General features: G+C 46.9%; 2 protein-coding genes across 2 annotated transcripts in view; both read right to left on the reverse strand.

Moving 5' to 3' along the window:
• The window catches only part of MAD1L1 (mitotic arrest deficient 1 like 1), a 436,479-nt gene extending 434,113 nt beyond the window's left edge, over positions 1-2,366 (reverse strand). Inside the window, exon 1 of the mRNA XM_083413484.1 lies at positions 2,081-2,366. Within this exon, the coding sequence (XP_083269610.1) occupies positions 2,081-2,337 (257 nt within the window). The 5' untranslated portion in view covers positions 2,338-2,366. The remainder of the gene's footprint in view (positions 1-2,080) is intronic.
• Positions 2,367-5,288: 2,922 nt separating this feature from the next.
• On the reverse strand, positions 5,289-14,814 carry MRM2 (mitochondrial rRNA methyltransferase 2). The gene is made up of 4 exons (XM_083413775.1): positions 14,701-14,814; positions 12,823-13,112; positions 10,864-11,525; positions 5,289-6,365 (listed from the first exon to the last, which is right to left on the reverse strand). The coding sequence occupies exons 1-3, from the start codon at positions 14,706-14,708 to the stop codon at positions 11,080-11,082; spliced, it is 744 nt and encodes a 247-aa protein (XP_083269901.1). The 5' UTR covers positions 14,709-14,814; the 3' UTR covers positions 5,289-6,365; positions 10,864-11,079.
• Positions 14,815-14,863: the final 49 nt, after the last annotated feature.

The raw sequence follows: 14,863 nt of genomic DNA on the forward strand, positions 1-14,863 counted from the left end.
GAGTACTGTAGGATACTGACAAGATGGGATGTGTGCAGAGGAGGGCAACCATAAGTATCTGTTGCAGGACAGGGACTGTGGGCAACATCATGGGAAGGGAGGCTTGCAGGACCAAGGTGAAACTGTCAAGCTCCCTTGTCAGTAGTTTTCCAATGTTGTTAATGTAATCTTGTTATAGCTACAGAACTGAAATGTTGTTTTTGTATGTTCTTATGAAATTATTTTTGTCATAGTTGATTTGGGGTGTATTCCTGCCTTCTTTGCCGTAAGTTGTTTTTAAACACGATCTGGGTGTGTGTATATAGCAAAGCAACATACACTGGAACCTCGGGTTGCAAACGTGATCCATGCGGGAGGCACGCTCGCAACCCGCAGCGTTCGCAACCGGCAGCACCACGTCTGCGCACACGTGGGTCATGATTCAGTGTTTCTGCGCATGTGCCAAAACCCAGAAGTAACCTGTTTCGGTACTTCCAGGTTTGGCACGGTACACAACCCAAGATCGCGTAACCTGAAGCATCTGTAACCCGAGGTACCACTGTACAAATAAAATTAAGAAAGAAGCATCAGTACCAGGGAGCCATGCCACTCAAAAATGACAATTTTATCCCTGACCTGGTATAAAGCACCTTCCTATATTTTTTGTTATTATTTGTTACAGCTGGACACCACACATGCCATACATATCTGTTGCCAATGAGCTTTATCCCTGTCTTATCTTTGTTTCCACCCTGTAACTAAATCCCCAAAGATTATGTTAAGGATGGGGGGTGGGTCCCACATCCCACCCTCACTCTGAGGAGAGGAAAATCTCCCCAGCAACAGGTGACTTTAATAAGGGCATGTGGTCAATAAAGGTCAGTCAGTATGTAAATGAACAGAGTTGTAAATGAGTCAGCAATTGAGTCTCAGAGCCTGATGGCTAGAGAAGGAATTAAGTTGTTTTATTTGACCAGTGTAATTTTTTGTAAATAATAAAGATTTTCTGTAAAAATAAACTCTGCTGCAAGCCTTGTAAAGAATACAACCCAAGAGTAGTTGCTCCTTATCAGCCTACTGGCTTGCATGAGGACAAAAGAGGTCCTTTGAACAGCTGAGGAGCGAAGGAAGCAGCACTCTAGACATGCTCATGAGTCGTGATCTTGGAAATTTTCTGGAAAGCGGCACATGCCCTGGAGAGATACCTAATTCAGCATTGCTTATCTTATTTGTAGTTAGTGAACTTTTTAAAGCATATGTTGATTTTTGTCCCAATACAACTCAAGCATTTATTTATGATATATTACTTGCATTCATATGCCCCCTTTTTCTCCAAGGAGCTCAAACTGGTGTACATGGCTACCCCCACCCTCATCATTTAATCCCCACAACAACCCTGTGAGGTAGGTTAGGCTGAGAGGCAGCGACTGGCCCTCCAAGGTCACACCAAGTGAGCTTCAAGGCTGAGTGGGGGAGGATTGGAACCCAGGCCTCTCCCAGGTCTTATTCCAGCACTCCAACCCCTACGGGCTCTGAAACCCTACATCTACAAACATTTGACCAGAAATATGACAACTTTCGAGACGGAAAAGTTCTCCGGGAGGGAGCAGGGTGGGAAAGCGGAGGGGCGGGAGGCGTCCACCTCTCGAGCGCCCTCGATGAGGCGAAGCGCACTCTGAACATGCCCAGAGGCACTCTCGATTTCACCTCAGAAACCAAGCCTGGGGGCGCCGCTGAAGTTTCTGGACAGCAACTCATTCCCGTGATAAGTCGAGGATCGAGAAAACTCCCGCACTCGATGAGGAGAAGCGCACTCTGAACATGCCCAGGAGAACTCTCTCTCTCTCATTCCAGGAAGCGCCGTGCGAGAGTTACAGACAGGCACGAACCCCCCTTCCCCCCTCCCCGGGATGAACCTCTCCTCGTAGGAAGAAGGCGCGTCTCTTCCCTCAGGGCGGACGGAGAGGGAACCGGCAGCGCTCCGTCGCCAACGGCGAGTTTTACCTCAGGGGGACCCTCCGCGCCCGCGCGCGGCCAGAGAGGCGCTCCGGGGCCAGCTGACCAGGCCCGGGGCCCTCGGCTCCCGGCCTCGCCTACTCACCCTTCTCCCCAGCCGGCCATGTCCCCCTCGCGCTCGCCGACGCCAACCGGCCGCCGCTCTCGACTCTCTTCCCCGCTTGGATCTCCCTCCTCAGCCCGGGCGCCGAGATATTGCGAGACTTCCTCGCGAAGCTCCCGCGAGATTATCGCGGGCGCGCGCCCAGCGCTCCCTTGCTCGCGCGCGCTCTCTCTCTCTCTCCTCCGGTCCTTCGCTTTCGCCCCGCCTCCTACCGTAATGCAGCGAGTATTAACCCCCATGCTTCTCTTCCCGCCGTCGTGTCGGGAATGTGCGCGCATACCCGCTGCCCGCTCGCCCGCCTGGTTTGATGTAAGCGCGCAGCGGCCGCAGTGCCGGATTTACGTAGAACCTAATCAAGCTATAGCTTAGGGCCCCACTCTCTTGGCCCCCCCAAAAAATATACTTCTTAATTTTATTTCAGTATTAATATACTGCTTCTTAATTGTATTTCAGTTCAACAATTACTTTGATAAAATACATATTTTGTTATGTGCAAATGGCTTTAGATACCTATTAGGTCCATAAATTACCATATAGCATCTACTGAACACAAAAAACAGCGACAATTTGTTGTTGACTAAGGACAGCTGGACATATTATTATTATTATTATTATTATTATTATTATTATTATTATTATTTGTACCCTGCCCATCTGGCTTGGTTTCCCCAGCCACTCTGGGCGGCTTCCAACAAAGATGAAAAATACATTAAAATGTCACACATTAAAAACTTCCCTGAACAGGGCTGCCTTCAGATGTCTTTTAAATGTTAGGTACCTGTAGTTGTTTATCTCTTTGACATCTAATGGGAGGGCGTTCCACAGGGTGGGTGCCACTACCGAGAAGGCCCTCTGCCTGGTTCCCTGTAGCTTTGTTTCTCGTAATGAGGGAACCGCCAGAAGGCCCTTGGCGCTGGACCTCAGCGTCTGGGCTGAACGGTGGGGGTGGAGACGCTCCTTCAGGTATACTGGAGTCCGTTTATATATAAAGGGCCCCATTACCTTCAGTAGCTTAGGGCCTCATCAAACCTAAATCCGGCCCTGGGCCTCAGCCCTTAGGTGCTTCACCTCCCCTTGAGTAAACACCGTCAAGCCATGATGAGAATGTGAGAAGAATATAGCTCATTCTGCTGGATCAGGTCCACCAAGAGGGCTCCTCTGGTTCAGCATCCTGGTGGCCAACCAGATGTCTCTTCTAGTGAGCAGGACCAGAGCACCGCTCCCCTCCTGTGGTCTCCAGCAACGGGTACCCAGAAGCATTTACTGCCTCCCAACTATGGAGGTGGAATCCTAGAATTGTGGAGTTGGAAGGGACCCCGAGGGTCATCTAGTCCACACCCCCTGCAACGCAGGGACCTTTTTGCCCCACATACCCTGAGATGGAGAGTCTCATGCTCTGAGCTATCTGCAAACACACAACACAGCATTTGAACACAGCCACCATGGCAACTAATGGCTTATCAGAGGTCCAGAGGGGAGGAACACAAGAACAGGCCATTTCTGCGGTGGCTCCCTGTTTGTGGAATGCTCTTCCCAGGGAGGTATATCTGGCACCTTCATTACATATATTTATGCACCAGGCAAAAGTGTTCCTCTTCTGGAGAAGAGGAGGTTAAGGGGTGATATGATAGCCATGTTCAAATATATAAAAGGATGTCACATAGAGGAGGGAGAAAGGTTGTTTTCTGCTGCTCCAGAGAAACGGACACGGAGCAATGGATCCAAACTACAAGAAAGAAGATTCCACCTAAACATTAGGAAGAACTTCCTGACAGTTAGAGCTGTTCGACAGTGGAATTTGCTGCCAAGGAGTGTGGTGGAGTCTCCTTCTTTGGAGGTCTTTAAGCAGAGGCTTGACAACCATATGTCAGGAGTGCTCTGATGGTGTTTCCTGCTTGGCAGGGGGTTGGACTCGATGGCCCTTGTGGTCTCTTCCAACTCTATGATTCTATGATTCTATGAACCAGGCCTTGGGCTGATTAAACACTCTATGGCCTTTTAAATGTGTGTATGAGAGGGGAGTTCCTGGTTTGTTTTTGTTTTTGTTCTTATTATGCATCATGTGTTCTCATTCTGTATTTTTGTGTTGTGAAATGCCCTGTGGTTTTCAAATGAAGGGTGGTATATAATGTCAATAAATTATTATGATTATCAATTTTCTTCATGAATTTGCCCACTCGTCTTAAAAGTGTCCAAGTTGGTGGCAATCACTGCTTCCTGTGGGAGGAGGGTTCACAGATTATGTGCTGCATTAGGAAGGGCTTTCTTTCTTTTCTTTGGAATATTTTTTATTAGGAATTTCAACATAACAATTAATCAAAAACATATCATCCTCTCTTCCCTCCCCCCAAAAAAGAAAAAAAACCCACCCACCCCAGACTTCCCTCAGCTCCTTTCTCTGGTTTTTCAGCACATGTTATTCTTTGCATATTATAAAATTGTAACGATCCTTAATTTATCTATCTATATATTATCAAGAAGAAATTTGTGTTTATTCAAAACCTGCCAAGGAATCCAGTTCATTTTGTTGTTTCTTTAAGTACTTTGTAAAAGGTTCCCATTCTTCTTTAAAGTCACAGTTGCCATTATCATGTAATTTGTGTGTCAATCTCACTTTCTTTTTAAAATTACGGTATGTGTGGCATGTAGAAAGTGGACAGAAGAAAAGATCCCCCCCCCCCTTTTGTAACACTAGAATTTGCAGATATTCAATGAAGCCAAATGCTGGAAGAATCAGAGCAAATAAAAGGACTTGTTCACAATGCCAAAGAATAAACTATGGGATTCGCTCCCACAGTAAGCAAGCAATGCCTACCAACCTGGATGGCTTTAAGAGGATTAGACAGATTCATGGAGAAGGCTGTCAATGGCTCCAAGCCATGATGGCTATGCTCTGCCTCCACTGCCAGAGGCAGTTGCTGGAAACCCCAGAAGGGGAGAGAGCTCTTGAACGTGGGTCCTGCTTGCAGATAGCCCAATAAGTGCATCTGGTTGGCCACTGTGAGAACAGGATGCCGGACTAAATGGGCCACTGGCCTGATCCAGCAGGCTCTTCTTCTGTTGTTAATTAAATCAATTGAAAATAGAAGGAATGGTAAGAAGCAAGGAAGTGAGATGGGTGGGTAGAGGGGCATTAAGTACTGTAAGATGGCTTTGGAGGCCATAGAAGAATACAGAGAACTCTGCACACTGAAGAAATCCATAAATTTTAATAAAGGTTATCACAGGCAAGACATTCTGATCGTTCAACAGAGGGAGAGATGTTGCTGGTCTACCCTCTCACCTTCTACCTGGTCCTTTTAACTGGAGCGTCATGACAGCAAGAAGTTCCTCCATGACTTAGTACCAGAGGAACGAAATTGTTGTTTTCCTGCGCTCATGTCAGGACAGGAACACCTGGGGTTTTGGCAGATCACTTTCTTCTCACTCCCCATATCCAAGCAACCAAAATTGATCAGTGGCAACCCCATGCAATGCCAGCAGAGTATTGCTGCTTTCCCGTCATCTGTAGCAACTAGCAACCACTGGGCCCACTCCAACCTTGATGGCCAGCCTTCTGCCCTTTCTCCCCTCTCCTCCAAACCAGAAGATGAAAGACAGTTGTGTGGAAAGAGGGAGTGTTGGTCACAGGCCTGAAAAAGTTTCCCATTCTTGGGGTAGAGGCTGCAAATTAGGGCCCTCTCTGCCCCAGCCTGTTTGCAGGGCAGCCTCACAGTCAGGATTACAATTCCTTTTCCTCTTAAAAGATCTGTGAACCACCACATTTCAACATGGGTTTGCTAAACCTCTAGTGCTCCTCCCCAAATAAGTTCCTCGGTGTGTCCTCTGGACATCCCCATCTGAAGGAAAGGGAAGCAGGATGAGAACAAGTAGCTGATGGGCTGGACATGACACAAGTTCTATCTTGGCATGGATGTTTTTACAAAAAAAAAAATATGCATTGTTACAAGTTGCATAACTGTACAGTGCAGCATCATTGCATTGATAAGCGTTACACTTTGTACAAATGGCACTTACGAAAAAGTGATTTCAGAGGAAACATCTGTCAACTGTTATGTCTCCATGTTCTAGTTTTAAATGAGTAAGCGGGGAAGGGGCACAGTCCAGAGGCAGAACAGTTGCTTTGAATGCATAAGGTCTCAGGTGTCTCCAGGTAGGGCTGGAAAGAACTCTTGCTTGAAACCCTGGGGTTTCTAGCTGACTAATATCTATCCAACACTTGGTGCTGTTTTGTGTGTTGTTAAAGTTGAACTGGGCTCTTAATGACCTCTAGATTTTATTTAGTTGACGAGGCCTGCTCGTCTTTTTTGGGATGAGGCAGTTTTTCACCAAGTTAGCTTGAAAAGAATCTCACACACCAAGCTGGATTTTTAAGGGCTCTCTCACACACAGCCTCCAAGGCTGCTGCCCGCCTTTATTGAAGTCTCTGCAAAAGTCCTGCAACAATGTATCAGCTAGCAGACAAAGAATGTACAGTACATCACGCCCCCTCAGATCGTGTTACACAGACCAATCGCTACATTGGCATGAACTGTTCACGCGTTGTCCATGCCCCAAGCAGCATCTTGCTTTGTCCAGTAAGATACTTCTTTCCATGCCAATATGCATAAGCAACCATTTTCCTACATGCCCTCTTTTCTTTATATATTTAAGCGCAAATGAAAACAATTTTAATCAGCATCATACACGGAATTTGCTAAGCGTTTATATTGTGCCACATAAATCCTTCTAGTCAGCCCAGAGGGGCTAGACGTGGTTTATTCCACCAGGCACTGCATTGAGCAAGCAAAGAAGGTAAGCATTGAATGCAACAACAGAGAATTATAAATCCAACAATTAATGCAATTATAATCAACAAAATTTTTCTTAACCATTCACCATTAGGTAACCAAGAGAAAAGCCATTCCCATGGGTCAAAACCCTCAGGTGGATTCAAAGGATTATGAGCTATCATTTGTTCCAACAATTAATTGTTGCAGAAATATTGATTTGATTAATCAGATATATACATACAAAAATGAGAATGAATTAAAGCACAAACTCCGCCTTTAGAGGCGAGAATAATATCTAAAACATAACGATTTTGAAGAGCAACATCTCTTATTTGTGACATTTCTGCGTTAATTGTCTTTAAAGCCAAAATAATAGAATTGAACAAAGCAGCTGTCCAATTTGCCAACTTATGCAAATCACGGTAATTCATAGCTACACCTAAAGAGGGCAGAAGAGACCTAGCAATGCTTGTTTCAACATACTGAGTGATGGGAGATTGTGCTTCCTTCTTATTGCGCAGACGGACTGCTGGAAGCTTGTCCAGTTTATATATCAGAGGTATAACCACCCCTAAAGTACAGGTTCCAGAAAAAGCAGAGGGGATTTCTTTGTAGGCTTTTGTGCCACAAAATAACCATAAATCAGATTGAAGCAAACACGTAGTTCTGCTACTCTTCCTCATCCAATCCAACCAAACATAAAAATTTCTACACGCAGCTTGTTGATCATAAGTCATATAGGTTGTGACATTATTGACTAAAACTTGTGGCCTACCACTCATAGTGGTAACGTTAAGAAAACAAGAGGATCCATTAACATACTCATAAGTCCAATTACAAGAAGGATAATGACCTAAAAATTTCTTTGTATTATGATTAAAATGAAAGCAATGAGACGCTGTTTCTACAAGCGACAAAAACACAGGAGGTAAACTCATACGGCCATCCTTCATATTATTACTAATCTTATATGAAGCATTTAGTGGAATACCATGCAATAATATGCCAGACCGCTTTGAAAAAGGAGGAATATGCATACACACCCAACAATCAGAAAGATTAAGCATAGATGCAAACTGATTTATGTCTTTAACATAGGTATTATTACTCCAAATCTGATGATATATCTCAGGTTTTCTTGCTTTTTGTAAGGGAGCATCACGGAGGCGTCTTACAAAGTTTCCCAGGTGTTTAAAGTTGTGAGGTCGATGCCAAACTAATAGTTCGGGGGGGCAATAAGGATGAGAATGGTAGATCACCCCAATAGCTGCTTCAGAGCAACCTGCGTGATATTTCGTGGCTCGATTATTGGCATGTAAAAACCACAATCCAGAAGAGGCAACACAACCATTTTTGCAAACACAAGAGCCCATTTGCTGTAAATAGGCTACATTCACGGTTCCTTGTACTGAATCAAAATTCCAACCCCAGTTGTAGGTAGCAACACAAATGGGGTAGTCGTAATTGGGGAATAAAACCCAGGCAAGGCCAGTGTGGCGAGGACATCCTTCAAAGCCAGGCTCATTCCCCAGGCAAGATGCGACAAAACTGTACTGGTACTTGGTAATCAAAGTGGCTTCCCAGGGAGTAGGAGGGCCAATGCGATAAGGACGGAGATGGCCCTTCAGCATGCCAGGAAACACAGGAACAGCTGTAGAAGGCACGTTGGAAGGAACATGGTGATGTCTCCAGCTGCAATGTGGATTGGGGTCAGATGGCAGATCTCCACCGGCAGACAGCGTGAAGAATAGTTTCAAGACGCTGGTGTCCCAGGAAATCAGGGAAGTTGGACCTTTCCACTCTGGGTCTGGAAGCAACCTGTAAGACACTAAAGGGTGCTGCAACACTTCTACCCTCCTGAAGTGAAGCTCAGCAGGTGTAAAATTCCTGTTGTGAGGATATAACAGATGATTTAAGGTGAATAACACTTGATGCACAATGTTAGGTATTTCAGGGACAGGAGCCAAACGTCCTCCCAATTGCTTATTGAGGAGGGTCTTAAAAGTCAAATGTGCACGCTCAATGATTGCTTGTCCTGTAAAGCTAAAGGGGATACCATGAGTCAACTTAATATCCCACAAAGAGCAAAAGTCAGAAAAAGCCTGAAAAATATATGCAGAGCCGTTGTCAGTCTTCAAAGTATGGGGTTTTTCCCATAACAACAAAACATTTTTAAAAAATGCATTTTCCTCTAAGACAAAAAATACACACGAGCCAAGCCATAAAAAAAATCGCTGTAAAAAATCCAGAGCCGAGAACAAAGAAGCTTTCACTTTCTCAGATTTAAGGCAACCTTGTCTGGGTACATTGATTTGCAACATATTTCTGGGAACAGAGCCAAAGAGTGAAAAGCAACATTTCTATGTACTGTGAAGGGGGAGAGGAAAAAAGATTGTAAAATGTTTTCGGTGCGGCCTGTCTTTTGTGAACTGAATCACACAGGTGCCTCTGCCCCCCCCCATGGCAGAAGAAAAACCACTGCAAGCTTTTCTCAGGTTTTGTCCTTAGCAAAATTTTGAAATCCAATAGAGGTTACAGATTGGCAGGCCTTGAGCATATCTGCAATGACTATATTAGGAGTTGTCATCAAAGGGCGTAGCGCTTGTTTACAGTCTTCATTGGCATTGTCAAATGCAAGCTGACGTACAATCACTTCTTGGGCTGCCACATCCTGAACTTGCCTTTTAAGAGTGCCCCAATGACCCCCTCTCTTGTTTTTGTCATCTGGGACTGAAGCCAAAGCATCCTGAGTTGCGGCAACGGTGGCTTCCCAATACTGAGGATCCAGGGGCAATTGCTGAGCAATGGTAAGGAAATTTCCCCCTCCCGGCAGTCCATCAAGAACCTCAGCCTGTGTAAGCATGGCTGGGGCTGGAGGAGATGGCACAATGCCAGCAGCAGCGGCAACAGAAGAAGATAACTCTTTTATAAATTGCAAGTCAAATTGTTCATGTCTGTGAGGCCCTTCATCGGGGGCGGCTAGAGCAAGCACAGGGAAAAGATTAGGCATAGCAGAATCAAAGGCAATTAGCGGTGCGGCCGCTCGAAGAGCTGCTTGGAGAGGGGTGGACGAGGGGGCGGACGTGGCACCGAGAGGCCAGGAATGCAGAGGGAGGGAGGGTGGGGAAGCTGTAGGTACGGGAGGATCTGGAGCTTTCGAAGAGACAGAAGCCGGCAGGTCCAGAATTTGTGCCGTTGGCAGGCAGGGACACAAAAACACCGAAGGTGCAGGAGGCTTCACCGCAAGGAGAATATTTGCAGGATTTAGAAAGGACATAGCCTTGTGAACTTGGCACCAAGCATGTAAAATTCTCGCATCAATCTCCGGGTGATTTTGAAAAAAATGTCCTATTTTCTCCCATTCCTTCAAATTCCACGTAGCATCTTGGGGGTACCAGGGAAAATGGGTGTCAAGAGCTTCAATTAAGGCTTTGAGATCAGCATCATTCACAACAAGATTGTTGCTGGCAAGAAGAAACTTAAGTTCATCAAAAAAATTCTTTTGTGGTGGTGAAAGGGACTGCCCCATGGTAGCAGAAAACGTAAGGGAACTCTCACCTGGGATCCGAAGAACGGATGAAGGACGCGTCTGGAGCCCGTGCCGGGCGAGGTGAGCGCTGGTAAGCAACGTGAAGTCCGAAGTCAGTCACACGGGGCGCCAAATGACGAGGCCTGCTCGTCCTTTTTGGGATGAGGCAGTTTTTCACCAAGTTAGCTTGAAAAGAATCTCACACACCAAGCTGGATTTTTAAGGGCTCTCTCACACACAGCCTCCAAGGCTGCTGCCCGCCTTTATTGAAGTCTCTGCAAAAGTCCTGCAACAATCTCTCAGCTAGCAGATAAAGAATGTACAGTACATCACGCCCCCTCAGATCGTGTTACACAGACCAATCGCTACATTGGCATGAACTGTTCACGCGTTGTCCATGCCCCAAGCAGCATCTTGCTTTGTCCAGTAAGAAACTTCTTTCCATGCCAATATGCATACGCAACCATTTTCCTACATTTAGTTATTATAAATATTTTTATACCACCCTTCAGTCATATTTCCTGGTTATTTCAAAGGGAAGAAGATCTGTTACAATAGCTGGCAAATGAGGTCCACATCCCTCCAAAGATACAAAAACTCTGGACTTACAGCCCTCTGCCAGCTAAAATCAACTCTGCAGCTTTCATCAAATGTACCACACAAAGCACGCACACAGTGGCTCATGTTTCTGATGCCCTGCGGGCTGCTCGTTTGTATGATTTCGCCAGGTAATATCTCTCGGCAGATTCCTTCCTACTGGCTTGGAGTCTTAAGGTCTTCACGTCCTGGAAGTCTTCCATCAGTCTCTTTTGCAGGAGATGGCTCTCCCCTCCATCCCAGTACTTGCAGAGCACGGTTCCTCCAGGTTCCAAAATGTGCTGAGCCAGATCCAAAAGAGACAGGCAGAGATGGATCAACTTATGATGATCTAGTTGCCGGATACCAGTAGCATTGGGTGCCATGTCGCTCAGGATAACATCCACCATCCCTTTAGGGAGCACTTCCTGGATTTTCTTTTGGGTCATTGGATCTGTGATGTCAGCGCGAGGTAAGAGGACTGCTCCTTCCAGAGGAAAAACATGAAGGAGGTCAACTCCAAGAACAAAGCCGATTGGGGCATCTGGATCTAGAAAACAGAAGTGTGAAACTAAGAAGGCAGCCTTTATGCAATCTATCCAGTGGGGTGTAATGGCTAAAGCGTCAGACTAGGACTTGAGAGACCAGGGAACGAATACCTCCTTCTCAACTTGCCTTAGGAAGTTTCATCGCATTCACTATCCACAACCTTCCTAGACAGATGCTGACTAAGTACTGTCAGCCTCACCCACGCCTGGCACAAGAATCCATTCCAGCCCATAAACGATATTTTTAGCAAGCCTCCCCATAACAAGCTATTTGAGAAGCAACCCTTTCTGTTAAGATCAATATTTCAGAAATCATCCTCATCTATCACTGTCTCGTATTGTCGTCAAGCCACTCAAGAGTCAGCCAGCAACAACATTTTCCGCTTTCAGAGCACTTTTACTGACATTAATGAATTAAACCAAGTTCCTCCGAGACAACTCTCGCCTTCGTTTTCCAGAGGGAGAACCCATGATAGTAAATGAATTCTCTGGCAAGGATGGAAACAGCATTTATAAAAGACAAGGGGGAGAAGGGGGAGCGTTCCCAGCCAAGTATCATGTGTCACATTGTTTATTTATTTAAGCTAAAGATAGATGGCTATAAATAGACAAGCAGCTATAGGACAATCATGACATTTTATGGGGAGCTTTCAAAAGCACAAAACCAGACAAACAGAAAGACAGGTCCCTACTCCTACAGAGATTACAGGTTAAAATAAACTATGGGAAAGGACAACTAGAAACAAGGGGGGTGGAGGAAACAAGTAATGAATATATATTCATTTAATTTATAGCCTGCCTCTCTTCCAACATGGGACTTTAGGGGATATCCATGCATTGACCAGATCAGCCACATAAGGAGGGCCATAGGTCCTGAAGGAGACAAAATAAGTCCTGCAGCCTCATTTCTTGGGGAAACATTTTCCAGTCTCCAAGGATTCAAAAGACACTGCTTGGACATTTTTAAAAAACCGCAAAACTATGAGGGTTAAATACTTGCGGCTTTATTTGAAAATGAAAGTGATAAAGCCAGGTGTCTACACTGCTGTGACACATCTGCCCCACAGCAATTATAACTAAATGTGGAAATGAGTCACAGATTACAAGGCAGGTCAGCAGTGGCTCTGAGCACCCATAGTTTTAATTCAGGAATGAGAAACGTCCAGTCTTTCAGGTGCTGCTCGACTCCAATACCCATCAACCCCAGACAGCATCACAATGATCAGAAGTCATGGGCATTGTAGTTCAGCAACCTCTGTAGAGCCGCATGTGCTCTGCTCCTGTTCTAAATGCACTCACCAGAACCCGTAGCATTGACTCTCTGGACTGCAGCCTGAGCCCAAGCACCAGGGGCCGTGCCACAGTCTATCACACGCAGCCCAGGGCAAAGGATGCGGTATTTGTCATCTACTTCAAGCAGTTTGTAGACACTCCGGCAACGATAGTGCTCCTTCTTGGCCTGCTTCACATAAGGGTCACTGAAATGCCGCTCCAGCCAACGATGCTCTGCTCCCGTTTTGCTTTTCAGAAACTGTACAGCCGTGTGGATCCTCTGGTGCTGTAGCAAAAGATTTGGCATTTTCCAGTATCTATCGGGGAGGGAAGGGCAAATTATTCTACTGCTCAATGGGCACAACCCATCTGATGACTATGGAGCTGAATCTAGAATTTGGCACCTGATTGTCAGGATTATCAACACCCTTCCCAATTTATGTTTCTAAAATAAATGCACTTCTGTAATCCAAACCCCCAATCCACCATGCTGGAAGGGATTTGCATGAGGATGAGGTGCCCTTCTGCTCATCCCTGCCTGGATCCACTGGCCCCTGCCAGCAAGGAGCATCTTAGTGGCATAGGTGCCATCTATGCAGGGCTGGCGGGGCCCAGGACTCCCCAAATTTTCAATGAAGGGGTCTCTCCCCCCCATTTGACGTGGTGGCACATGCATGCCATGGAGAATCTGCACGACACGTCAGTATGCCCCCGTGACATGCGTAGAGTGGTGCAGGAGGGAAGGCAGTTGCAGGAGGGAAGGCAGTGCCCCTTCCAGTGAGCCCATCCAAAAAGGTGGGCAGAAGCTACTAGAGGAAGACTAGAAAATGGGAAACTTTGGTGGCAGGGAGAGAATGGAGCTGGGCTGGCACAGGACCCACTGAATTTTAACCCACTTCCCACCCCCATTCTATCCTGGCTGGTGCAAGTAGCAGGACTATGGATGTGACAATGGCTATGCCACCCCATAGTCGATCAGGGTGACTAGATTGCCCCCTAACTCTGCATAGGATCAGGATGTAAGATTGCACATGATTCCTTTTAACGCTGCCAGTTTGACAGGCCACATTCCCTCAATCTTCCAGGGGCCACCTACTAAAGGTGCATCGCTGGGGCTGATGGGAGTTGTAGTTCAAAACATTTGGAGGTCACCGGGCTGGCGAAGTTTAGTTTAAATACTTATGGAAACTGCAGACAGCACCTTAGAGAAGAGAGGAACATGGTGGGAGAGGGAGCCGATTTGATGCCTTTCCCCCCAAACAGTCCCTCTTGCAACACAAACAAGTGCTATCCCCAAGAGCAGGCACCCCCAAATTCGGCCCTCCAGATGTTTTGGGACTACAATTCCCATCAGCCCCAGCGATATGCACCTTTAGTAGGTGGCCCCTGACCACTGGTCCTGTTAGCTAGGGATGATGGGAGTTGTCCCAAAACATCTGGAGGGCTGCGTTTGGGGATGCCTGCCGAAGAGCAAAGCTCAGTTCCTAAGGCATGAGACTCCTAATCTCAGGGTCGTGGGTTCGAACAAAAGATTCCTGCATCGCAGGGGGTTGGACTAGATGACCCTGGGGTCCCTTCCAACTCCCACAATCCCATGATCCTACGATTCACAGGGCGAATGTTTTCCACTCCACCACGTGCAAACCCAAGCAACAACTCCACACAAGCGGCCGACTAAGGCATCTTTAGCCGCGTGAAGCTCCGGTGCAGAGAAAGGGAAGGCGGCGGGAGGAAGCGGGCGCTGAGGCTGCCCTCCCGGAGGCGTCAAGGGGAGGCGGGGCGCCGCCTGGCAACCCTTCGCCCGGTCGGCCGGCCGCCCTGAGGGGGTTGTCAGGAGGCCGGTCCCGGACCGGAAGAGAGCCGCTGGCTGCTCTCGGGAGTCCGGCCTCGCTTCGCGCTGCTTACCGGCTCATGACTTCTCCCTCCGCGAGTGCCGCTTCTTAGAGAGGGGGACGCATTTGGGTGTTGCACCAACCTGGGACGCTCCCTCAAGCGTCCTCCGGGGAACGGCGCCTCGTGCGCTGGGTTCCGCCGCACATTGGCACCTGGGCTGAAGGAGAGAGAGAGA

The sequence above is a fragment of the Podarcis tiliguerta genome (genome assembly GCF_965153285.1).
Source record: "Podarcis tiliguerta genome assembly, chromosome: 14".
NCBI lineage: Eukaryota > Metazoa > Chordata > Lepidosauria > Squamata > Lacertidae > Podarcis > Podarcis tiliguerta.

What these genes read in the sequence shown, in the direction of transcription:
- MRM2 (XM_083413775.1), bottom strand. An exon ending in AGTCAATGCTACGGGTTCTG is followed by an intron (nt 11,526 to 12,822) that starts GTGAGTGCATTT and finishes TCTGTTTTCTAG; the next exon opens with ATCCAGATGCCCCAATCGGC.